The 25,609-nt window shown below is 39.9% G+C and overlaps 1 protein-coding gene across 8 annotated transcripts in view; it reads left to right on the top strand.

Moving 5' to 3' along the window:
* NCOA6 (nuclear receptor coactivator 6) overlaps positions 1-25,609 on the top strand; it is a 90,909-nt gene that overhangs the window by 48,390 nt on the left and 16,910 nt on the right. For 2 of the 8 annotated variants that reach the window (XM_061127112.1, XM_061127110.1), the window contains exons 5-11: positions 1,057-1,179; positions 7,946-8,074; positions 8,807-9,649; positions 11,704-11,850; positions 14,374-15,490; positions 18,010-18,131; positions 21,387-24,341. In XM_061127112.1, the coding sequence (XP_060983095.1) occupies positions 1,057-1,179; positions 7,946-8,074; positions 8,807-9,649; positions 11,704-11,850; positions 14,374-15,490; positions 18,010-18,131; positions 21,387-24,341 (5,436 nt within the window). The remainder of the gene's footprint in view (positions 1-1,056; positions 1,180-7,945; positions 8,075-8,806; positions 9,650-11,703; positions 11,851-14,373; positions 15,491-18,009; positions 18,132-21,386; positions 24,342-25,609) is intronic. The other 6 variants (XM_061127118.1, XM_061127114.1, XM_061127113.1 and 3 more) reach the window with 6 other exon arrangements.

The raw sequence follows: 25,609 nt of genomic DNA, 5'->3' as shown, positions 1-25,609 counted from the left end.
CCTTTCAAATCCTCGACCACAGGCTAGCTATACTTTTTTCTGTCCACAAGGTGGTGCTGTCTACCAGAGGAAGAATAGTCAAAATTTGGAATTAAGCTCAGGAAGCATCTCAAAACTTGTTTCAGAGATCTTTTTATTAAGTGAGGTTTAAATTGCCCCTAACTTTAGTAGTTAACTCTAGAAGGAAAGGAAAAGCATGTGATGTTAAAGGAGCACAAAGGGCTCACAGGGAGTCTGCTCCTTAAAATGAATGGTGGTTATGTGAGGTTTGTGTTGCAATTATTCTTTGAACTGAATTTGTTTCATGCATTCTTCTAGGTACATGATATTTACTAAAAAATAAATTTCATCATGTCATTCTAATTAAAATAAATAAATAGCCTTTAACTTTAGAGTCTACTCCATTGGAACACTTCTAGTGACATTTATCTACCAGGCTATTGTGAGGTTCAAATGAGATAGTTTTTTAAGCATTAAAATCCCTATACAAATGTTGCTCTTATCAGATCTCAGAGGTAGATTAGTAGCAGCGTATCTACTCTTCACTGCATGAGTTTCTCCTCTGCATATCTCTTTATATTGCAGTTGTTGAAAGGAAAATGTTATTTTACTTACAAATACCACAGTGTCCTCATGACATTGTATGTTCTTCCTGCATTAGACCTACTCATATTTCTAATTTCTGATCATAAATTCTCAAAAAGTAATCTAGGATTTGAGACTTTCTGAGAATATTTTCTTCCTACACACATATGAGTTGGTTGAAAATAAATATTCAGCCTTCCAAGCTCTCTGCTGATGCCATACATCATTAATGATTGTCCATCTGCTGTGTTGTGATAATTAGTTATGTTCTTCTTGTGCTTCATGTAAATAAACCTGCTCAGGTGAGGTTGAAAAGAGACCTGTATAGTACTGAACTCACCCTTTTTGTGGTGGTAAACTTAGCATAATTCTTCAAAAACACATAAAACTAAAGCTCTTGTATATCTGTTTTTCAACAAAATTTACATCTTATTCTGATGATTTCCTTTTAAACCTGACTATCATTTTCAGGGGAAGGTGCTATCAACCTGGCTTTGGCTCAGAACCGGAGCCAAGATGTGAGAATGAATGGACCCATGGGAGCTGGAAATTCAGTTAGGATGGAAGCGGGATTTCCCATGGCAGGCGGTCCAGGTGAGATCTCCCACTCAGTTGTATGACATTTGACTAGTTTCCTTTTTTTGGCTTTATTTGCTAATGTATAATCATTTGAGTTCTGCAATATAAGTGGGGGTTCCTCACACATTTCTGTTGATTTGTTCAGGAAAACAAGACATGAATCTAGACTCTTAGGAGACTAGAATCACAGAACATGGAGCATATATAGTCTTTGAGATGTTTGGGGCTCATACTTAAAGGTAGATGAGTCCTGAGCCATGCAGGAAACATTTATTGAGTTCTCATTGTATGATAGGACCTATGCTAAGTGTTGCAAGTAGAACTGAATAAAACATCTTCTATCCTCAGGGTGTTTATAGCATAACATAGCCTTCTATGTTATGAAAGAGAAAGAGTCACCTTTCTCTGTGACTGAGAATCCAGGAGTTTGTGCATGCTTAGGTGGAATCTGTAGAAGTATGTGGGAGAGTATGTGTTTTTATGTATTTAGAATTTGAGAGAGTTACAGATTATTTGCTACCTTTGTAGCAGTCCTGAAATTTCTTCTTTAGAGATTGAACCCACGTTCTGTGAGTCAAAGAAAGTTAGAATTGAGTTGGTACTCTCATTTTAAGCTGGAGAAACTGTGGAGTTCACAGAAAGGAAGCAGTTTGCCCAAGGTCAAGTAGCAGTGGGCAAATCTGACTCCCCATGTCAGTGCTATTTTCACTGCACTAGCAGCTTTCAGGCTTTTTCTGCTATAGGAACTTTTATTCAAATAAGCCAGAAAAGCACAGCTGCTGTGGTTGAAGGAGAGTCTCAGTATGTGAAATTATACCCGATCATTGACTTCCAACCTACCACAGTAGCTCTTGAAGAAATGCAGCAGAATAGAGAAGCTCAGTTTGTAAAGCCATTTTTTTCTGAACTGTAGCTGAAGACTTGGCCATGGAGAATTGGAACTAGGTTTTTATCCTGGCACTGCCACTTCATGTTTACCTCAAGCGAGCCACTACCTCTCCATGCAACAGTTTCTGCACTGAGATAATAGTCCCTATAATCTTTTGAGCTCTTGCTTGAAGATGGATGAGCCTTGAGCAATGTAGCAGACCTTCACTGAGTTCCTGTTGTATGTCAGGACCTGTATTGTTGGGCTGTTTTGGAGTACTGTATGGTAAATGGAAAATACCCAACCTGGAACCTATAGTAGGGAGTTAAATAAATTTAGTTCTCCACAGAAGTCTGAGCATTTGGTGTTAAGGCAGCTTGATGAGAGATTATAGGTGACACTGTTGCCTCTATTGAAGAGCCAGAAGAGTGGGCAGAGTATAGCCAAGTTGCATATAGTTAGTGGAAGAAAGACCAGACCTAGGATGAGACTCAGGAAATCTGGGTTCTAGTCTCAACTTCTGGTCAGATGTCTTAATAGTTACTGGCCATAGTTACCTGTAAACATGTTTATGTCCAAGAAACAATATTTCAGATCCCTTCCAACCTTAAAATGTTAAGACTCCATTAAGCCAATATCAGCACACTAATTGCAAGCTCTCCTAGTATCTGGCAAACAGCAGGCATCTTTACTAAGTATCTCTGAAAACTGAGTGTAAATTTTAGTGATGCATGTAGTTCATTATCAACATAGGAAACTTAAAAGCTTTAGGTTGAAATTAGATTGGTGTTTAATGAAGGACACTGTGATAAAATATACAATATAAAGTTTCAAGAATAAAAAATTAGTAATGATTTGTAATTACAGTAACATTTTAACACCTAAGTATCTTTTTTTACTGCCAAGCATACTTAAAATAAGAATGTTTTTTCTCTGTTGTCTGTTGGGACAGTGGATGCAAACAAAATTTAATATTTAGTTAAACTAAACAAATTTTTCTAGGGAAAGAGACCTTAACTACCCTCTAAAACTATAATAAATAATTTTAGAATTGTGTATCTAGAATGTCTTTCTTAGACTAAATTATTCTTAACACTACTTTATTCTCTTTGCATTGGCAACAGAAACTTGACTGATAAGCAGGAGTCTTTTGAAATGAAAACCAAATCCATAGCCAATTTTTTTTCATAGCTTCATAGAATTCCAAGATTAATGAGGTACCACAGTAGTCATTTAGTCATGTGTCACTGCTGATGTTTTGAACTGATAATTCTTTCCCATGGGGAGCTGTCCTGTGCCTTGTTGGATGTTCACCAGCATCCCTGGCCTCTGCTATCAGGTGCCAGTAGCACCACCACACCTTCCTCCCAGTTATGCCAACAGCTGCAGGTCTGCAGACCTTTCCAGATATCCCTTAGGGGACAGAATTGCCCCCAGTTGTGAAGCATGACTCTAGTCAAGATTCCCACATCGTGCTAGAATGTATTCTACAGTATCACCACTGAACATGTTAGTCAGCATGTGCTTAAACATTTCTGGGGATAGGAAGCTGATTGTAGACTAAGAAAACCTATTTCTTTTTATTTCCCAAGAACTTTCTTACTATCCAGTTACCATCTTTGGAAAGTGGGGTGGGGTTCCAAAGAAACAAATCCATTTTTAACAGATAAACATTTGCCTAACTGCGCTGTCTCCGCTATAGAACATCTGAAAATGTCGGATAAAATAGAACATTTAATGCACAGATGAGCTTGTAAGACAATAAGGGAAAATCCCCAGGGCAAGAACAAAGAAGAACATTTAAATAGCAGTGAACACTTGAGGGGAGAAGGAAATGGAAACCCACTCCAGTATTCTTGCCTGGAGAATCCCAGGAACAGAGGAGCCTGGTGGGCTGCCGTCTATGGGGTCACACAGAGTCGGACACGACTGACGCGACTTAGCAGCAGCAGCAGAACACATGAGGAAATGCTGAAGGAGCCAAGGGATTTGAGTTTTAATGGCCAGGAGGGATAAAATAGGAAGCCTTGCCTTGGGTCAACATAAAGAAGGAAGTTAGAATTCAGAATCCTTCATGAAACCAGTATTTTCAGTAAAAGGTAGATAAGAAAAAGTTTCAGTCTCTGGCGCAGGAGGCCGAAGGCAAAACTTTTCTCTCTTGGCCTGGGCTCTAGTTGAGTGGGGGAAAAGGTGATTATAGAATTGTCTTCTCTATCCTCATACATGTTGGACATGTGTCATTGAAATGACCCAGGAACAGCAAGGCTAAGTTATTAAATGATTCTGAAGTGGTAATAAACCATTGAAGCTCTCACCCCAAACCATTGCAGATTTTTCATACTTACTGCCTCTTATAAACGAGCTCATTCTCTGAATTTATAAAATTTAAGATTAGACCCTCTTTCCAGAATTCTAGATAATAGGAATATCAGCATGTTTAAAATAATGAAAATTCTAGGAAGAGCACAAGACACTATCAAAACACAAAGAGAATTTAGGGGAAAAACAGAACCTACAGAAATTTTAAAATTATTGAAGTAAGTAACTTATTCAGCCAATTAGAGACAGCTGAATTGGAAGGTGAATTTGAAGAAATTACCCAGAATGCAACAGACAATAAGTAAATAGAAGGAAATATGAAAGAGGTCAAGAGAAGTGAAGGATAAAATGAAAAAGCTTAATGTATGTCCCTGAAAAGAGTTCCAGAAGGAAATAAAGAAATTGAGGAGTGACAGTGGTGAGAGAATGGCTGAAATTTTTCCAAAATTGATGAAAGACATAAGTCCTCAGATTCAGAAGTCCAATAATTCTGAGCCCTACCAAAAAAAAAAATAAATTCACATCTAGACACAAAATTGTAAAACTGCAGAGCAGAAAAACAGGGAGAATGTTAAAAGCAATTCAAAATAAAGCACCAGTGATTTACAAAGGGAAGATTATCAGACCCACAGCTAATTTCTCAGTGGCAACATTGACGCCATGAAACATGAGGATAATATTTTCAAAGTGATGAGAAAATTAACAGCCTAGAATTTTAAACAAAAGCTATAGTATCAAGAGTAGTGTGAATTAAAGACCTTTTTAAAGAGACTAAGAGAATTTACCATTAACAGACCCTTGCTAATTGAACTGCTCAAGGATGTACTTCAGGAAGAAGAAAATTGAACCTAAGATGGAAGAAATAAGAGCTAAGAAGGAATGGTGAGCTAAATAATTGGTAAACATTGGGTAAATGTAAATAAACATTAACTTACTTAGTAATAATGATGATCATACATGGCCTTTAGATATGTCTGCTGACATTTTTAAAATATCACTAAAATAATAGAAATAGAAGGTATAATTTCTAAACTAGTAGTGGAGGGGTTAAAAGGAAGGACATGATGAAAAAAAGTCCAATAAAATTCAGAAATAGGAAAACACAGAAAAAACAGGGTAAAAAACAGTGATATCATAAAATAATAAAATATACCAGTAATTAACAGTAAATGCAAGTGGATTATAAGCACTGATAAAAAGAAAGTGATTAATCAGATTGAGTAATTCAGATTTAGCTATGTACTCTTAGAGGAACCATATAAAACATAAGGTCTCTGTTCATAGTCAAAAGGATAGAAGAAAATAGAGAATCCAGGTGAATATTAACCAAGAAAAAGACTGTTTTTATCAGATAAAAAGCATTACTGGAGATAAAAGGGATGACTGTAAAACATAAGAGGAAAAATCCAAGAAGATAACTAAACTTTTGTGTTTTTAATAAACTAGCTTTAAATATGTAAAGTAAAAATGGCCCGGATTCATGTAGATAGCAGATCTTAAGGAAGATTTTTACACACCTCCGATAGTAATTGGTGGATCAAACAAAAATTAGTAAGGATAAAGAAAGCTCAAACAATATAATTAAAATAGTTTGAGATAATGGAGATACTTAGAAACTGTACTAATAATTCAAGAATTCTTAATCTTCTCACGAATGACATTTGTATAAACTGATTATGTTATTCCAAAAGCAGGTTTTAGTAAATACCAAATACAGGTATCACACAGATCATTTTCTCTGACCATAGTACAGTTGTCAGCAGCCAAAAAGAAGAAAAAATTAAAATATCCCATATTTTTAGAAGTTTTAAAATGTATTCTAAATAACCAGTGATTTTTTTTTAAAAAGCATTCACGATGGACATTAGAAAATATTTAGAAGGAAATAATGAGAATAGTTCCCCAGTGGCTCAGCAGGTTTAGAATCTGCCTGCAGTGCAGGAGATTGCAGGTTCAATCCCTGGGTCGGGAAGATCGCCTAGAGGAAGAAATGGCAACCCACTCCAGTATTCTTGCCTGGAAAATTTCACGGACAGAGGAGCCTGGCAGGCTACAGTCCATGGGGTCACAAAGAGTCAGATAAAACTGAGCACATAACATGGCAATGAAAATAGTACATATCAAAGCTTGTGAGATGTAGACAAGAAAATTTGACCCCTCAGATATTTAGAGCAGTCTGAAATATCTAATCTGAGATATCTAGAGCTATCTGAAAATTAAAAGACCCAAGTGTCTGATATAAGAATGAGAAAAAGAACAGCAAAGTAATAATTTAGGAAGGAAATTTAGGAAGGAAATAATAAAGGTAAGAGCAGAAATAAGTGAAGTATGAATTAAAAAACCCAATGGAACAGAGCAGTAAAACCAAAAGATGTTTCTCTGAAAAGACAACTAAAATTGTTGATCCTAGTAAGACAAATAAAAGAGAGAGGCATGAGCAGTGTAAAGAATGAAAAAAAGTGTACACTTTAAAGGGTGTATTTTATTATGGTATGTGAATTATATCTCAGTTTTTAGAAAGAATGGGAAAAAAGAATATTCCATGAATAACTTTATGCTAATAAATGTGAAAGCATTGGCAAATTAACAAGTTTCTTGAAAGTATAATTTAACTGAAACTGACTTAGTAAGATATATCAAATGAAAAATCTACAACTACTTAAGAAATAAAATAATCTGTCTCCCTGTGAATCAACTAGTATAACCACAGGCTCAGATGATTTTACAGGTGAATTTTACTAAACATTTAAAGAACAGATACACATATTCTTTCAGAGCATAGAAAAAGAGGAAAGATCCTTTCCAACTCACTTCAAAATTGTTTTCATCGTGATGCTAAAATTAGGACTAGAGCAGAGGATAATTATAAGTTGTTCTCACTTATAAAGGTAGATACTATTAATAAATCCTAGAAAATCTGATAGTATCAGAAATTAGCAAGATGTGAATCAAGAGGAGTTTTCAAACCTCTAGTCAAAGTATAAATTTGATATAACTGCTTTTGAGTGCAGTTTACCAGTATCTAGTAAAATTGAAGATGCTTATCCTTTAAAATTAAGCAATTTTAAGTATGTAGTCTAAAGAGACTCTTACATGTCTATGGAATACAGGGCAAATACATGCCATTGCAAAATTCTAACGATGAAAAGTTAGTGTTCATCAGCAGGCGAATGGATGTATTGACTCCATAAAATGGGGCACTATTATAGTCAGGATGGGTGAATCTCAACAAAATACTATTAAGTGAAAAGGGGAATTGAAGAATACATATAGAATGGTATCACTTATACAACAATTAAAAACATTCAAAAAATGTATTGCAGTTTATATATGTAGAAAAGATAAAAACTTGGGACTGTTAACCCCAGATGTAAGATAAGGAGGGAATGGAATGAGATTGGGAAGGAATAGGAGGCTTCTTATATATATTTGCATATATATATGAAGCAGGCAGGGTAGAATGTTTACATTTAAATAAGGTAGATGATGGTATAAAAATTTTCTATACCTTTTTACATCTTTGAACTATTTCATTAAAAACAAGCATTGTGTCAATTCCAGTACTCTATTCTAGAGATTTTTTTTTTTCTCTAGGATTAATAAGGATGACCAGCCCTGCCACTGTTATGATACCCCAGGGTGGAAACGTGTCATCTTCCATGATGGCACCAGGCCCCAATTCAGAACTGCAGCCCAGGACTCCGCGCCCTGCTTCTCAGTCAGGTATTGACCTCCAACCTTTGAGAACTGAAGAGGCTGCACTGCCTGCACAGAGCATCATAGAATTCAGCTCTCTCTCTGATGCCAGATTTCTAACTGCCCAGCTTAAATGCTGTTTTCTATATAAAATCTGCCCTAGTTTCTTCAAGCTGGAAGTCATTATTTCCTTTTCAAAATTTCTTCTCAGAGTTTCTCACTATTCTTATCAGTTATACCCCAACATTCCTAAAAATGTCTTCCGTGGCCTACTTAATCCTGCTCCTCCATAACAGAGAATTCTATAGTGAAGTAAATTTGGTTAATGTGTCCTACTAGATCCTCCCTCCCAGAGATCCAAAAGTAACATGTTGGAAGCACTGAAAGTCCTATAGTGAAGAAACCTGTCTAAGGCTGTTAGGTCCAGTGTCTCCCAAACCTGATTGACTTTATTTTTTGTTTTGTTTTCTTCTAATACTAATGAACATAGTTCCTCAGAATATGCTTTGGAGAATACTGCTCTGCATAGTTTGTCTGGCTCTTATATCCACTTGAGAATCATACGCTCTTTATAGACAAGATTCAGTCTTTCTCTCATCTCGGTAGTTGTTTTGCATTATAGTAAATGCTCACAAACATTTCATTAAATGATACTAGAAGATTTTACTCTGTTTTTTCAGAATTGCCAAGACTCTAGGATTGCTCTAGAATCTAGGTTGCAGTAAGTTAATTATTGCTTTGTTGACTATCTTTAAACAGATGCAATGGATCCACTCCTCTCTGGGCTCCATATACAGCAACAAAGTCATCCCTCAGGATCTTTAGCGCCCCCGCACCACCCAATGCAGCCTGTCCCTGTGAACAGACAAATAAACCCAGCCAGTTTTCCCCAGCTGCAGCAGCAGCAGCAGCAGCAGCAGCAGCAACAGCTGCAGGCAAGACCCCCACAGCAACATCAGCAGCAACAGCCACAGGGAATCCGACCCCAGTTTACTGCCCCAACTCAGGTGCCTGTTCCTCCAGGCTGGAACCAGCTGCCTTCCGGAGCCCTTCAGCCTCCTCCAGCCCAGAGTTCTCTGGGCACAATGACTGCAAATCAAGGGTGGAAGAAGGCTCCCTTGCCTGGCCCAATGCAACAGCAGCTCCAGGCAAGACCATCCTTAGCCACGGTACAGACACCTTCCCACCCTCCCCCTCCATATCCCTTTGGCAGCCAGCAAGCTTCACAAGCCCATACAAACTTTCCTCAGATGAGCAACCCAGGCCAGTTCACAGCTCCTCAGATGAAGAGTTTGCAGGGAGGGCCCTCTAGGGTCCCGACCCCCCTGCAGCAGCCCCACCTCACCAACAAGTCTCCTGCCTCCTCACCCTCCTCCTTCCAGCAGGGATCCCCTGCTTCCTCCCCAACGGTTAACCAAACTCAGCAGCAGATGGGACCAAGGCCACCTCAAAATAACCCACTTCCCCAGGGATTTCAGCAGCCCGTCAGCTCTCCGGGTCGGAATCCTATGGTTCAACAGGGAAACGTGCCACCTAACTTCATGGTGATGCAGCAGCAACCACCAAATCAGGGGCCACAGAGTTTACATCCAGGCCTAGGAGGTGAGGAACACTGGAGCTATTTGTGTTGGTAACTTGACTGGAGCTAGATCTTAGTAGCACTTCAATTTTTAGAGTTAATGGAGGGAGTGAAACGAGGATGTAACTATTTGATTTTGTGAATATAGTGATGACACTTGATGTGACTTAGTTAACTTGATACATTATGCAGCATCTTACTGGTTATGTTTAAGCTAGTCCTCTGGATAAAAACGCAGGTAAAATTCAATGTAGCTATATGTTCATTTTGTTTTTCAAAATATTTTTGCCTGATCTTGTACTAGTAAATTAAGGCGTCCGGAAGAATCATGGTTTTATTAACAAGTTAAGCTGCTCCACTGTTGAAAAAATTAAGGTTATGCAGTAGAGCAAAATTGAAAAGATAAGTGTAGGGTTTTGTTGGGGAAATGGCCCTGTGGTTTTCAATTTTGATAATCCTAGTTAGCAAAAATATTATTAGCATGGTATTTGTTAAATTTGCTTAAAGTATTAAAGGGGAGTAAGTTCAGAAATCATTGACTTTTACAGTTTTATAATGCCAATGCCTGCTCCTTAGAGAGGGAATTCCACCAGTTATACCTAAAGGAGATTTATTTATTTATTTTGTAAGGTGCCTCTTGTATGAAGAAAAAGCAATGGAGCTTAATGTGTGAGAGGTAAAACGATTACAGTAAAACTTATCCATCTCCATGTTTATTATTTATTCTTATTAATCATTGATCTAGTGCACATGAATGTGCTTGGAGCTTTTCAGTAAGGTATAGAGAGTGTAATACTGTCACCTGATAAACATACCCCCCACCAAAAGACACCCATTGCCTATCCAGAAAAAAAAAAAAACCCTTGCATCTTTAATGCAACATAGCAAAGGCATGTTCCCATGATTTCTGGTAAAATTAAATCGCTCATCAGTCTTTTCACTCTCTTGTAATTATTTTTACTGACATGCAGGCTGTAATATTTGAATCATAAGAAGTTTTGAGAAAATGCAAGAATGTTTTGGCTCCAAACTTCACTGTTCTGGGCATCTAGCCTTGGATCAGTGGGGGCTGGGTAGTCCCTCCTGCAAATGTGATTACTGATATAATTACAATGGAAGCATGCAAATGGGGACTTGTCACTGCTAAAGAAAGGACAAATGCATATTTGTCTTCAGAGCGTTTTCCAGGACATTGAAAATTTGGCCCTTAAATAAATGGACTAATTCAAGTGAGCTTAGGTCTTGATGCTTTCATAGAGCAAATGATGTGCTCACCTAGGTGATCTGGCCACATCCAGGCCTATGTTATAAACAGTGAATGGGTTCTGAGATTCTTCTTATTACAGATTTGTTTTCTGAAATTAAACCTTCCTATAAAAGAAAGTATTACTTTAGTAAGATTCCATTAGAGCACAGTTTTTGGTACCATAGCTGTCAGAATTTCAGCAAACCCTTTTGAGGGGAAGGTGTAATGATAAATTTAATATAACCTCACTTTGATGCTCCTATAAATTGTTTCTGATCTCTTGTCTCTTCGAAAGAGACCAGCACAATACAAGGGAGAAATTTTTCCACAAAGAAAATTGTCATCTATTCCCTCAATGGAAAAAAAAAAAAAAAAAAAACACCTACCTATGCTTAATATCAGGACCCAGGTCTTTGTTTTATAGTATTTCTGATCAGTTTGTTTGAATATGAGAGAATTTAGTGTATTCCTTTGGTACCTATGTTAAAGTATGTAAAGGTTTGGGGTCCATTGTTTTACAGAAAAGTGAGCCCTAAACCTTGCTGTGACGTGGCCTCAGATCACATTTAGGGAGCAGATTGCCATCTTTTCCTTGGCATGTTCAAAGTGTAAATTTTTTAGTATTTCTTTTTCATTTTGACAATGCTCATGTAAGAGATTGTGTTGATTTTTTTAACCATCTTTCCCAACCTTGTTAAAGATCCTACCAGTGTGACAGAGAGAGCTAAGCCAGTGGAGACTTCATGCAGCTCATCCTTCCTTATTCATTCCACATCTAAGCAAGAGTATAAATTTGCTAGGTAACTGCCTTACTCGTTGTTTTCTATTAAGGAATGCCTAAACGCCTCCCACCTGGCTTCTCAGCAGGACAGGCCAATCCGAACTTTATGCAAGGTCAGGTGCCTTCGACCACAGCAACTACCCCTGGGAATTCAGGAGCCCCTCAGCTGCAAGCGAATCAAAATGTCCAGCATGCAGGTTTGTTTTCTATGACTTATTCAGCCAGCATTTATTGAACATTGTGTGGTAGGTAGACAACAGGATATACAGAGAAATATAAACCTTGATCCTTCCCCTTCGTTTCAGACCTATAAATATTCTTTCAGGGCAATAACTGTTATATTGAAAGTAGGTAAAATGTCTTGAAAAATCTGGAAACACGTAAAGAAAGGAGATAAACCTACAGGTAGAGCTGGAGTCAGCATTTTTTTTTTCCTGAAAAGAACCAAATAGTAAATATTTTAGGTGTCACAGGTTATATGTTCTCTGTTGCAGCTACCTAACTTTGCTGTTATAGCACCAGAGTAGCCATAGACTCATTCATAAATGAATGAGCATGGCAATGTTCCACACTGCCTGTATGCTAATGCAAAGCTATATTCCTGAGCTCTGAGTGAATTCATGTCTGTTTAAAAGCTGGCAGTGGGCCTCGTTTGATCCGTGGATCATAGGTTGCTGATCCCTCAGTTAGTAAAAGGACAAAAGATATTTCTGGCAAAGAAGATGGTAGGTACAAAGGCATGGAGGTACATGGCATTTTGAACAACTGCAACATTTAAAATCTTTATAATTCATGTTAACATTGTATATGTTGAGTGTCTGAATTCTGGTTTACAAGGTGGTGTTTGAAGACCAGGTTTTATCAGTACAGGTGTAATGCCAGTAGTGTATTGTATATAAGAAGAAATTTAGGAGGGCATATTGTGTACAGCAGAATGGCTAGAAAGTATTTGTAAGCAATATTGTATTAGCCCAGGCTGCATGTATCTGATTGCTGTTAGGTAGCACATGATTAATCCTCTTACCCTTTCTCATAGGGAGTTTGGATTGAGGTAGCACAAATACCTTCTGAGCTCCCATGCCCATTTGGAGTTAGTTTAGTTCCACTGTTAACTCTAAATCACTAAGGAAGGAGAACAGTTCGAAACTTAAAAAAGTTCAACCTACCTCTTGAAGGGCTGAAGAAGTGTAGGGCAAACCATGACTTTCCCCATCTGCTAGTGCAAAACTATAATTCCTGAGCTATGTAAATTCACATTCTATAGGAAGTTTTAAAACAGTAATAAAATCATTCATAATTCCTCCACATAAGCACAGCTGTTTTTTATTTTTATATGGTGCCTTCCACATGCACTTACTGTATTGATTTCTCCATTTATCCCATCTAAGATAGCTCTACTCTTGTCTGTCGTTTCCTGTTCTCTTACTCTATTTCTCTTGTTAGCTTTTACTTCTTCCTGTGAAAATACTTAATCTGTTTGTTATTTTACTCTTGCCAACTAGACTCCAAGGGGTAAGGGATTTGGTCTGTCTTGCTTATTGATGTTACCTCAGTACCAGAAGTGCCTTGCACATATTAGGTACTCAATAGATGATTGTCGATTGAATGAATATATACTGGAATATTTAGTGTATATAGTATATACAGTGGTCATGGAATTCAGTTTAAGGCCCGTCTGGAAGATCTTAGGATTCAGGAAAAATCTAGATTGTATGAACAAAGGACAGTTTGTCCCCTGCCTCCTGGCTGGAGCATGGACTGGCTTGATAACTTCATTGTGGCTATCACTTTTTAGTCCCCATTTAAAAATGAAAAGGGTAGGGAGGAGATAAAATAAGCTAGAAGGTTATTCTGCAGAAAGGAAGAGAGACTATAAGCAGCTATAGGAAAATCCCAAAGACCTAACAGTAAGTATACACTGTGGCAAGCCAGGAAGTGTTCTTTGTCTGAATTGGAAATAATTAAGAAGGCTAAAACATGCCCCATGTGGTCTACTAGAGACTGCCACAGGAGAGGATCACTGAAGCTTTATCATCCTTTGCTGACTGTCCTCTGCTTGCAGCTTCTTAATTGTCTGTCAGTTGACTTCCACTAAAGTCTCAGCTTCCAGATCAAGATTAAATAATTTTTACCACATTGGGGTGGGGGAGACCTATCTTTAGGAGGTATTAGCTGTTCTTTTCTTTAAAGTGAAGCATCCAGATAACACATCCATAACCTTGGAGAGTCTTTATTATAGTTTCCTAAGGAGCATTGTTAAATGTCTTCTCAGCTTTGCTGAGATTTTCTTAAGAGGCTGCAGCACATTTTTTGTTTCCTGATTCATCTAAAGGAAAACTTATTTCATTACCCATAGCACTTTTCATTAATTTTCTTCATTTTAAGATAGTTACAAGTTATTTTTAAATAATGAGATGCTGCCTTTCTTTGTTTAGTCTAAGAGAAAGATATTGATCTTCAAAATGTTATCAAGTTACCAAATAGGAATAAAGAAATGGTTTCTCTTTCTCTATTGTATGGTCACTGAGAATGTATGCCACAGTCACAGCCTCATTCTATAGAAAACTCACAGAAATATGTTAAACATAGCATATCTGTTTATGTTGATCACTGGATATGGGTGAGGGGTGTTTTTCTAATTAAGGTAATTTGAGAATCTTAATACCAACAAGATAATAGTATTTCTTGCTGAAACTGTGCCTTTTTTTTTTTTTTTTAAGGTGGTCAAGGAGCTGGTCCTCCTCAAAACCAGATGCAGGTGTCCCACGGGCCACCAAATATGATGCAGCCCAGCCTCATGGGAATTCATGGCAACATGAACAGCCAACAGGCTGGTAGTTCTGGGGTTCCTCAGGTGAACCTGGGCAACATGCAAGGCCAGCCCCAACAGGGCCCACCATCTCAACTGATGAGCATGCACCAGCAGATCGTGCCCTCCCAGGGCCAGATGGTCCAGCAACAAGGAACCTTGAACCCTCAGAACCCCATGATCCTTTCAAGGGCCCAGCTTATGCCGCAGGGTCAGATGATGGTGAATCCTCAGAGCCAAAATCTTGGGCCCTCGCCCCAAAGGATGACCCCACCCAAGCAGATGCTTCCCCAGCAGGGCCCCCAAATGATGGCGCCACATAACCAGATGATGGGGCCTCAGGGGCAAGTTTTGCTCCAACAGAATCCAATGATAGAGCAGATCATGACCAATCAGATGCAGGGGAATAAGCAACAGTTTAACACTCAGAACCAATCTAATGTCATGCCGGGACCAGCACAGATAATGAGGGGACCAACGCCAAACTTGCAAGGAAACATGGTGCAGTTTACAGGACCGATGTCCGGACAGATGCTGCCGCAGCAAGGGCCCGTGAACAACAGTCCATCTCAGGTTATGGGGATGCAGGGGCAGGTCTTGCGGCCACCAGGGCCAAGCCCCCATATGGCCCAGCAGCATGGTGATCCTGCTACGACAGCAAATAATGATGTCAGCTTGTCTCAGATGATGCCAGATGTTAGCATGCAGCAAAGCAACATGGTCCCCCCCCACGTGCAGGCCATGCAGGGGAACAGTGCCTCGGGAAACCACTTCTCGGGCCATGGGATGTCCTTCAATGCACCTTTCAATGGAGCACCCAATGGAAATCAAATGTCCTGTGGTCAGAATCCAGGCTTCCCGGTCAATAAGGATGTCACGCTGACAAGCCCGTTGTTGGTCAACTTGTTGCAGAGTGATATCTCTGCAGGCCATTTTGGGGTAAACAATAAGCAAAACAATACCAACGCAAATAAACCGAAGAAGAAGAAGCCCCCTCGGAAGAAGAAAAATAGTCAGCAGGACCTAAAGTAGGTTGTGATAGTCTTGTCTGAAATCTTATTCGTTTATTTCTATGTGAACAACTTTTTTTGATGGAAATTTTTGAGCATGTATAAGAACAGTATAATGAAATTCCCCATGCTTCAGATTTTCAGCTCATAATCTGTCTTGCATTCATTCATGTTCTTCCCATTACCTCTTGATTATTTTAAAGCAGGTTTACTTTAAATATTTCAGTGTGTACCTCTAAAAGATAAGGACAGGTTTTTGTTTTCTGTTTTTTATGACCACACAATACAATTAGCACACCTGGAAAAAACGAATGCTTCCTTCATATTCTCACATATCCAGACAGTGTCCAGATTTCCCTGATTATCTCAAAATAATTTTTTTTTTTTTACAATTTGTTCAAATAAGGAGCCAAACAGGGTTCATATATTGCAGTCAATTGATATATGTCTCTTAAGTCTGTAGTCTCAGAGGGGATTGTGCCATTCAGAGCCTAAGAAGTAGCCAGTGCTACCACACTACAACTCTACAAAGCATGTCAGGCTTGTAATGACTGCTGGGGAACCAGAGAGGCTATATGTGTTTTAGGAATGAAAACTACTTATGGAGACTCCCTTCTGTCTCTCAAATAGAAATGGTTTTTTGTGCAAACGCCTTTCTTTTAAAGGCTCTTTATCATCCTTAGCAGCTTAAAACCTAAAAGATGATTAGACCTTTTCAATCACCTTTTGGTAAAGGTGAGTCTTTTGCAAGATCACAGTGGGAAGGGCAATTAATTTATATTTCGTTTCCTAATCTAAGTGTTAAGTCATATTTTTGGCTTTGATAAAATGATTCCCAAAGGAACATTGATTAAACTGGATTTTCTGCCTTTAATCACAAAACTGAAATCCAGAGACATTTATTACCAGAAAATAATGACTGAGGAGTATAAAAGCAGGTTAATTCAAGTAAATTACTAGGATTATAGAAGAGAATAGGGGAGCTTTAGTTAATCAAACATAAATGTTCAAAATAAAACCATCTATTGGATTAGCCAAAAAGTTTGTTCACATTTGTCCATAACACCTGGAAAAAAACTGGATGAACTTTTCGGCCAACCCAATACCTTTCTCTCAGTCTTCTCACAATATGCCTTTGGTTGTACTATAAAACTTACCATATTCACTTTCTTCTTGAATCTTATAAATCAGAATTCAATAATTGTATATTAGCAACCTGTATTTTTCCTGAATTCAGAATTAGTAAACTCTTTGGTTATCTGATTTTTCCAGTAGCTCTTTTTAAGTTAAATTCTTTACTGTCAATCTGTATGGGAGTAACATTTCTGTCACAATATTTATTCCTTTCAGTAATCTAGGAGTAACACTGTAAGGTACTTCAGTTGCCATTAGTATGGATTTTTGCTATCTGTACCAGCACTTAGGGAGTTGCTTACTTGTTACGGCTACAGATTGTGGAAAGGGCCTTATACCACATCAAGGCTTCTAGGAATGGAGACAGTAAGTTAAAAGGAAGAGCGCATGCTCCCAGCTTTACCACTAGCTTACCATGGAATCTTCAGCCTGTTTTCTTACACCTCTGTGGGCCTTTGTTTTGTCATCCAGTAACATGAGGTGGCTGGACCTGAGATATTTTTTTAGCAGTATAATTCTTTGAAAGTAAAGAATACTACAGGAATCCTTACTTATAATTGAAGCAAGAGAGAAGTCATTAAAGGAGCAAATCAATACAGGAATCTAGATGTGCTTAGGGCCTGCTTCAGGTTCTAAATTCCCATGTGCTAGAGCTTTTAAAATGGGTTTAAGGTAAGGTTTATGAAACCACAGAGTACAACGAGATAAAATACTGTCTAAAAGTGGGTGACTAATACCAGGGCGAAAACAAAATGAGAGCTGTGAGCCCTGGGTCTTTGGGAATGTGGGTGTTTCTTCATTTTTTTTCCTTCTGTAATAAAATTGTAAGGTACACTTAGGTGAAAATGAAAGCATCCCAAAGCTGATGGGGATGTCTGTTAAATAGACATTCTGCAACAAAATTAATTAGCTTTGTTCTAGTATTCTCCAGCTTTCTTTGTTCTCTGAATACCATTTCATTAGCCAGTCTACAACTTCTTGCAAGGTGTTACGAATTGTTGGAGCCACCATTGCAATATTCACAAAAAAAGAAGTCTGGATTCCCTGGTTCAATTTGATAGCTACCCCAAAGATAGTGTGGTTTCTTAGGAACAGTACAATACTGATAACCCAAAATCAGCTGTTAAAACATTGGATGGATAATTAAATGAAAATCATTATATCAGAAATTTGTAGAAAGCACCTCAAGTAAATAGCCATTTATTAAATTAAGTGGATTTTAACATTTAATGAAATTGGCAGATTTTTTATGCCAAATATTGAATGTTTTATCAGACTACAGAGAGATAAATAATTCTAAGAATGAAAATGCAGATGGATTTATTCAGACATAGGGGAGGGGTTAAGCAATTTTCATGTATAAACTGTACAACTTACTCGCAAACATGTAATTTATTTTTTAGCACCCCAGATACCCGCCCAGCTGGTCTGGAGGAGGCTGATCAACAGCCATTGCCTGGAGAACAAGGAATTAACTTGGACAGCTCAGGCCCTAAACTGCCAGAATTTTCAAACCGACCACCAGGTGATAAAATGTTAGCTAAAGTTTATATACTTGTCATCATTTATTTACAGCATTATAAGGCTTTTTTTCAAGGAAACAATAGTATTTTATTTTGTTTACTAACTAGACTACTTTAGTGATTTAGTGTGTCTAGTATTTGGAAACTTTGCCTTGTTAGTAAGTAAAAAGTTTCAAATATAACCTCTGAAAGTGTGTGTATGTGCATGTGTATGTATATATATTTGTGTGTGTGTGTATTTTGCTCAAATTATTCTTTGTTATTTTAGGTCCTCATAAAAATCAAACTAAAGTTAGTCAGTGCCTCTTTATTCTTGTCAATATCAAGGTTCTAGTTGGCATCAAAATGGAATAAGATTAAATGAAATGAAGCTTTCACTCTAATCCTGCTTGCTGCCTTTCCTGAACCTTTTCTACTGGGACTTTTTCAAAGCAGAGAACTACCAGGGTTTAAAATAAGATTTTTTAATAGAGTTTTTATTATGAATCTTTAAACATTAAAAAATATGTAAAGAGTAATGAAAGAGACACTTATGTACTTCCTACCCGGTTAATAATAAAAAGACCAGTATTGTTGAAGCCCTCTGTGTTGCATCCCCCTCTGATTATAAAATAATACCATCCTCTAAAATGTTGGAAGGGAAAAAGTCTCCTAAAACTAATTCATTCTAACCTAGCTATTATAGAACCAAGGCCAGCTGCCACAATGTCTCCAAACCTGGTTACAATTAGCCCTAGCAGTAATTTGTAACTTTATTCCCCTATGAGGAAGACACACAAACCTATCACATTTAGGCCACACTTCCCTGTGTATACAAAGGATTATGTTTTGTTCCTTCCTTTCTAATTATTCCACCTCCTTTTTGGCATATAAATGGAAGTGATTTTGTAAGTTATCTTAGGGATAAACTTCAGTATCCTTAATTTATGTATGTTAAAAGTGAATCCAAAAAAAAAGTAAATTCATTATGATGTCAGTACTATGTGTTACCGATTGCAAATTGTTTGGGCACACCACATTTCCCATCGGTGAATTGCAGCAGCACAGTTGAGGCTGGGAGGTCACCAGTCTTTGGTGGGTATGTCCAGAGGCGTTATGAGCAGGAAGGCACCTTCTTCCCTCAGACTCATCTGAATTCTATAAATCCCAGAGGTTCTCACACACGTTATTGCTTCCTTTCTACAGTTTGCCAACTGGAAGCCTATAGGCTGAATTTGGCCTGCAATATATTTGAATTGTCATGCAGAATATGAAAGCAAACAGAAACCTGATTTTAGATGTCTTTAGGTAGAGCATCAGCTCTGCAGTTTGGCTCTGTCCACAGAGCTACTACTGTCTTACAGCAACCCACTTCTTTTATTTACCAGTCTGGCCCCTAAAGGCATATGAATTTTCATCTTTTGATTAATAAATTTGGTTTTTGATTATGTTATACGCACTGTGTGTGTCCTGGCTGTGCCTCTCCACCATTCTGTCGCCATGGCCCCAGGCTATCTTCTTACCATTAGTGCTCTTTGGACTGCTGACTCCAGCTTCTGAAACCTTTATAGCAGTCATGCCCTTAACTGTTACTTTCAAGAGGCTTCTGTATTGTCTATGCTGCTCTCTTTGGTATTTATGTTGTTTGGTGCCCTAATTTTAAAGAAGGCATTTGTGTCATAGCCTTGACATCAACGGGCTATGTAATTTCTATAGAAATTACAATTTTCTTCACATGGGAACCTGAGTTAAACCTATAGAAATGCCATATGTTGTTGGCGTTATAAATGTAAAGAAGTCAGTTGGGCCTAAAACAAAAAAGGATTTAAAAAAAAACAAAACAGCTTTAAAAGTGGATTCTGGGGACTTCCCTGGTGGTCCAGTGGCTAAGACTGGACCCAGTGCAGGGGACCCAGGTTTGTTCCCTGGTCAGGTAACTAGATCTCACATGCCACAACTAAGACCCAGCGCAGCCAAATTAGTAAATAATTTAAAAAAAAAAAGTGTACTCATTGGGGTCATGTCTGTCATTGGCCAGAAGACATTGATTAGCTATTAAACACAGGGTGTGAACCTATGGATCAATAGCATTTGATAGCTGCTCTGTGAAAATCTGGAGCTGGCACTTCTTCTGACCGCCAGAGCCCGCTGTCCTTATGCCTGTGCCTTCATAAAACTTTCCTAATATGTTTTTCATGTAACAATGAAATAAATCTAGTTTGTAAAATTGTATCGCAGCTATATCTCCACTTTTTCCCACTGAACCACCTTTATTCTTGGTCCTTTCTGCTGATTATGTAAGGTTTTGGTTCTAAAATGCCAAATAAAATCTTCACAAAAGGAAGAATCATTTGAGATGTTGCCTTCTAGAAATCTAAAAGGCATTGTCTTCAGAATTCTTTTCCCAAAATTATTTTTTATTCCTGAGGGCTATGCTTCTTGCTCACTTATTTTCCACTTATGGATTCAAAGACAGTATTTCTCCAAATACAGTTTGACATGTAAAAAAGTACGTGGAAATTAGCATTTATAAAAAGGACTTCAGTGCCCTCATTTTCTTTTCAGTGTATGTATCAGCTTCTATTTAGCTCCTACTATTTATGAAATTGACTTACGTTGGAGGGACAGTTTAATTCACTGGGTTTCCCAAAGAAGCAAGCCGGAGGGTGCAGCGTGGTGTGTGAAGCCAATGGATTGGAGTGATTTTAAATCCTTCTTTCTTAAGGAATTGAACCCTAGAACTTTATATTTTACTTCTGTTGAAAGAATAAAAAGGCTATCTTCGATGTTGGTGTTTTCAACAAAACCAAGTCTTTAAAAAAATTAATCTGTGCTAAAAGAAAAAAAGTGTATCTTAAATGCTTCATTCACAAATCCAGTGAAATGTTTACTGTGCCTGCATGAGAGCCCAGTACTGGGTGGTCATCTGTGTGCTGTTGATGGAGTTGTCCTCATTTCATCTGAACGTGAGGCTGGCATAGACTTGGCCAGTTTCAGTGCATAGCACAGTGCCTATTAGAGTCCTAGTACAGTGATGCCTCATGCAAACGCTGAAGACTGAGGAGCTCCAGGTTCTCGATGCTTTGCTTTTTGCTTCCTGAAGCAGTGTGCCTCTTTGCTTACGCCAGAGAAGGAGGGGCCGCCCCTTACCCCCCTGGGACCGGGCATGCCTGAGCTGTTTGTGCCACCTAGATGAGTATTGCTTGGCCATCCCCTAAAGGTCGCAAAGCTTTTCTTGCTGAAAATCTAACTTCCCTGATTTTGGGGGCTCGTTTTAGGTTATCCTTCTCAACCAGTTGAACAGAGGCCACTTCAGCAGCTGCCTCCTCAGCTCGTGCAGCATGTGGCACCCCCAGCACAGCCGCCACCGCAGCCGCCGCCGCCACCTCCCAGTCAGCCACAGTCTCAGCAGCAGCAGCAGCAGCAGCAGCAGCAAATGATGATGATGCTCATGATGCAGCAGGACCCCAAATCCGTTAGGCTTCCGGTCTCCCAGAATGTCCACCCGCCCAGGGGCCCATTGAACCCAGACTCCCAGAGAATGCCCATGCAGCCGAGTGGCAGCGTGCCTGTCATGGTCAGTCTGCAAGGCCCTGCCTCGGTGCCGCCGTCACCTGACAAGCAAAGAATGCCAATGCCTGTGAATACTCCTCTGGGAAGCGCTTCAAGGAAAATGATGTACCAGGAGAACCCCCAGAACCCTGCCAGCTCACCACTGGGGGAGATGTCCTCGCTCCCAGAAGCAAGTGGCAGTGAAGGATCGTCCGTCTCAGGAGGCCCAAATAACATGCCTTCACATTTAGTGGTCTCCCAGAATCAGTTAATGATGACAGGGCCAAAACCTGGACCATCACCGCTTTCAGCAACTCAAGGTGCAACTCCCCAGCAACCTCCTGTAAATTCCCTGCCCAGCTCTCATGGCCACCACTTTCCAAACGTGGCTGCTCCCACCCAAACGTCTAGGCCTAAAACACCCAACAGAGCCAGCCCCAGACCCTATTATCCTCAGACACCCAACAACCGCCCTCCCAGCACAGAACCTTCAGAAATCAGTCTGTCACCAGAAAGACTCAATGCCTCCATAGCAGGACTCTTCCCCCCACAGATTAATATTCCTTTACCTCCCAGGCCAAATTTAAACAGGGGCTTTGATCAACAGGGCCTAAATCCGACAACTTTGAAGGCCATCGGGCAAGCACCTTCAAACCTTACCATGAATAATCCTTCCAATTTTGCTGCCCCACAGACTCACAAATTAGATTCTGTGGTGGTGAATTCTGGAAAGCAGTCTAATTCTGGAGCACCAAAACGGGCGAGTCCAAGCAACAGCCGCAGGTCTAGTCCTGGGTCAAGTAGGAAAACCACCCCAAGTCCTGGCAGACAGAATTCAAAAGCCCCTAAACTTACACTTGCCTCTCAAACAAATGCAACATTGTTGCAAAATGTAGAGTTGCCAAGAAATGTATTGGTTAGTCCTACTCCTTTGGCCAATCCGCCTGTACCTGGGAGCTTCCCTAACAACAGTGGGCTGAATCCTCAGAATCCTACCATGCCTGTGGCCACAATAGGGGGTGTTCTGGAGGATAACAAGGAGAGCTTGAATATGCCACAGGACAGTGATTGCCAGAATTCCCAGGTTAGGAAGGAGCAGGTAAACATTGAGCTAAAAGCAGTCCCTCCCCAAGAAGTGAAAATGGTTGTCCCTGAAGATCAATCCAAAAAGGATGGGCAGCCTTTGGATCCTAACAAACCTCCCAGTGTCGAAGAGAACAAAAATTTGGTGTCTCCTGCTATGAGGGAAGCACCAACATCACTAAGTCAACTACTTGACAACTCTGGAGCTCCTAATGTGACCATTAAACCCCCCGGGCTTACAGATTTGGAAGTAACACCTCCAGGAGTGTCTGGAGAGGACCCGAAAAAAGCATCTGTCATTCCCTCCCTGCAGGATCCGTCTTCTAAAGAACCCTCCAGTTCCCTAAATTTACCTCACAGTAACGAGCCATGTTCAACCCTTGTGCATCCAGAATTGAGTGAGGTCAGTTCTAATGTCACCCCGAGCATCCCTCAGGTAATGTCAAGACCGGTCAGCTCTTCCTCCATTTCCACTCCTTTGCCCCCAAATCAGATAACTGTTTTCGTGACTTCCAATCCCATCACAACTTCAGCGAACACATCAGCAGCTCTGCCAACTCACCTGCAGTCTGCGTTAATGTCAACAGTTGTCACAATGCCCAATGTGGGTAACAAGGTTATGGTTTCTGAGGGACAGTCAGCTGCTCAGTCAAATGCCCGGCCTCAGTTCATTACGCCCGTCTTTATCAATTCATCCTCAATAATTCAGGTTATGAAAGGATCACAGCCAAGCACAATTCCTGCAGCCCCACTGACAACCAACTCTGGCTTGATGCCTCCCTCCGTTGCAGTCGTTGGCCCTTTACACATACCTCAGAATATAAAATTTTCTTCTGCTCCTGTGCTGCCTAATGCCCCCACCAGTAGTCCTGCTGCAAACATACAGACAGGTCGACCCTTGGTCCTTAACTCACGAGCCGCCCCTGTTCAGCTTCCTTCCCCGCCTTGTACAACTTCTCCAGTTGTTCCTCCTCACCCCCCTGTCCAGCAAGTCAAAGAACTGAATCCAGATGAGACTAGCCCTCAGGTGAGCACCTCAGCAGATCAAAGCACTCTGCCCTCTTCACAGACAGCCACAGTGGTTTCTCCCCTTTTGACCAATAGTCCAGGATCCTCTGTCAACCGGCGAAGCCCAGTCTCGTCTAGTAAGGGCAAAGGTAAAGTGGACAAAATCGGCCAGATTTTGCTGACCAAGGCATGTAAAAAAGTTACAGGCTCCCTCGAGAAAGGGGAAGAGCAGTATGGTGCCGATGGAGAGACTGAAGGCCAGGGGCTAGAGACCCCAGCTCCAGGGCTCTTGGGAACGGAGCAGTTATGCTCAGAGCTGGACAGTAAAACCCCAACTCCCCCAGCGCCCACTCTGCTCAAAATGACCTCTAGCCCTGTGGGCCCGGGCTCCGCCTCAGCAGGACCCAGCTTACCTGGCAGTACGCTCCCCACCAATGTACGCTCAATAGTAACTGCTCTGGTACCCTCTGAACTCATCTCCGCGGCGCCGACCACAAAAAGCAATCATGTTGGCATAGCATCTGAGCCACTTGCAGGTGGCCTAGTGGAGGAGAAAGTGGGATCTCATCCAGAGCTTCTGCCCAGCATAGGTATGTACTTGATACCTGGCATCATCTCGTGTCAATTTTTGATGACCTATCCCACCAGAGAAAGCATGGCTTCTTTTCTACTTGGAGGAAGAAGAGTGGGCTAAATGGCTATAGTGGTAGTTTCATTTATTTGAAGTACATTGGGAAATATACTTCCTATTAAATTCCCATGTTGTTTACATTACTAATATGGTTCTCGCTCAACTCCTAGAATAATGGTATACCTTACATTTTTACAAAATTTTTCATTTTACAAAGAAGCATTTTTACATACGTTACCTCATCTTCATACCAACCTTGTCAGGTAACCCTAATCTCGTCCTACAGGTGGGAAGCTCCAAGTTCAGTTGTTCAAAGTCTGTATGTGAGCATCTAATTTAACCTTGTCTCTTAAGGGTGAACCGCAGCTCCTGCAGGTTCTTACGATGGTAAAGACTTGCTTTCAACTGTTCAGAGTAGGTTTCTCATAACCCCTTCCTCACTGTACTTTCTCCCAGGGATTCTTTCCTTCTGACTGGCTGGGGGAGAGCTTTCCAGAAAAACCAGGTTTCATGGCAATAGAATGGAAGGAGGTATCACAGTGCCAACCAACATTTACCAGCTGTTTGGTCTTAGGCAGGTTACTTTACTCCAAACTTGAGTTTCCTCCTATGTCATATAGGGACAGTAGTAATTGTAAGAATTCAATGAGATACTGTATGTAACATGATTAACAGGTTACAGGGTTACAGGGCTAGAATATAGTAATCGTTCAATAGTAAGTGTTCTTATTACCAGTTTCTTTTTGACGCAGTCTCTTTGAAAATTAGACCATCCCATTGATGTATTTCTAGTTCAGATTATTTCCTATGTACTGGTAAGGTGGGCTACTTCATAGGAAACATAGGTGTCCTTACATTTCCCTTCCTTCTTTTGGTATCCCCCTCACCACCACTCCACGCCACCTCCCCACCTCTACACACACACATAATGTTCCTCCTCCTGTGAGGTTTAAGTGCTACAGAGCTCTGTTCCCCACAGTAGAATCAGTCAAAAACTGCCAAAGCTCAAAGGACCTTTGCTATATTCTAGGCCAGCCAAGAGCACCTGTCTTGTTTATGTGGCTAAAATGCTTGGAGGGGCTGGAGGAGGGGCGGAAAGAACACAAGCTTCAGGACAGGATCATAGTTCAAGTTCTAGCTCCACTGATACCAGTCATGGTTGGATAAATCCCTTAACCTCTTATAACCTCTTATAAGATGGACTTCACCTGTAAACTGAGATTGTGT

Source organism: Dama dama, chromosome 23, assembly GCF_033118175.1.
Source record: "Dama dama isolate Ldn47 chromosome 23, ASM3311817v1, whole genome shotgun sequence".
NCBI classification, from domain to species: Eukaryota; Metazoa; Chordata; class Mammalia; order Artiodactyla; family Cervidae; genus Dama; species Dama dama.
This window is presented reverse-complemented; position numbering and strand designations above follow the sequence as displayed.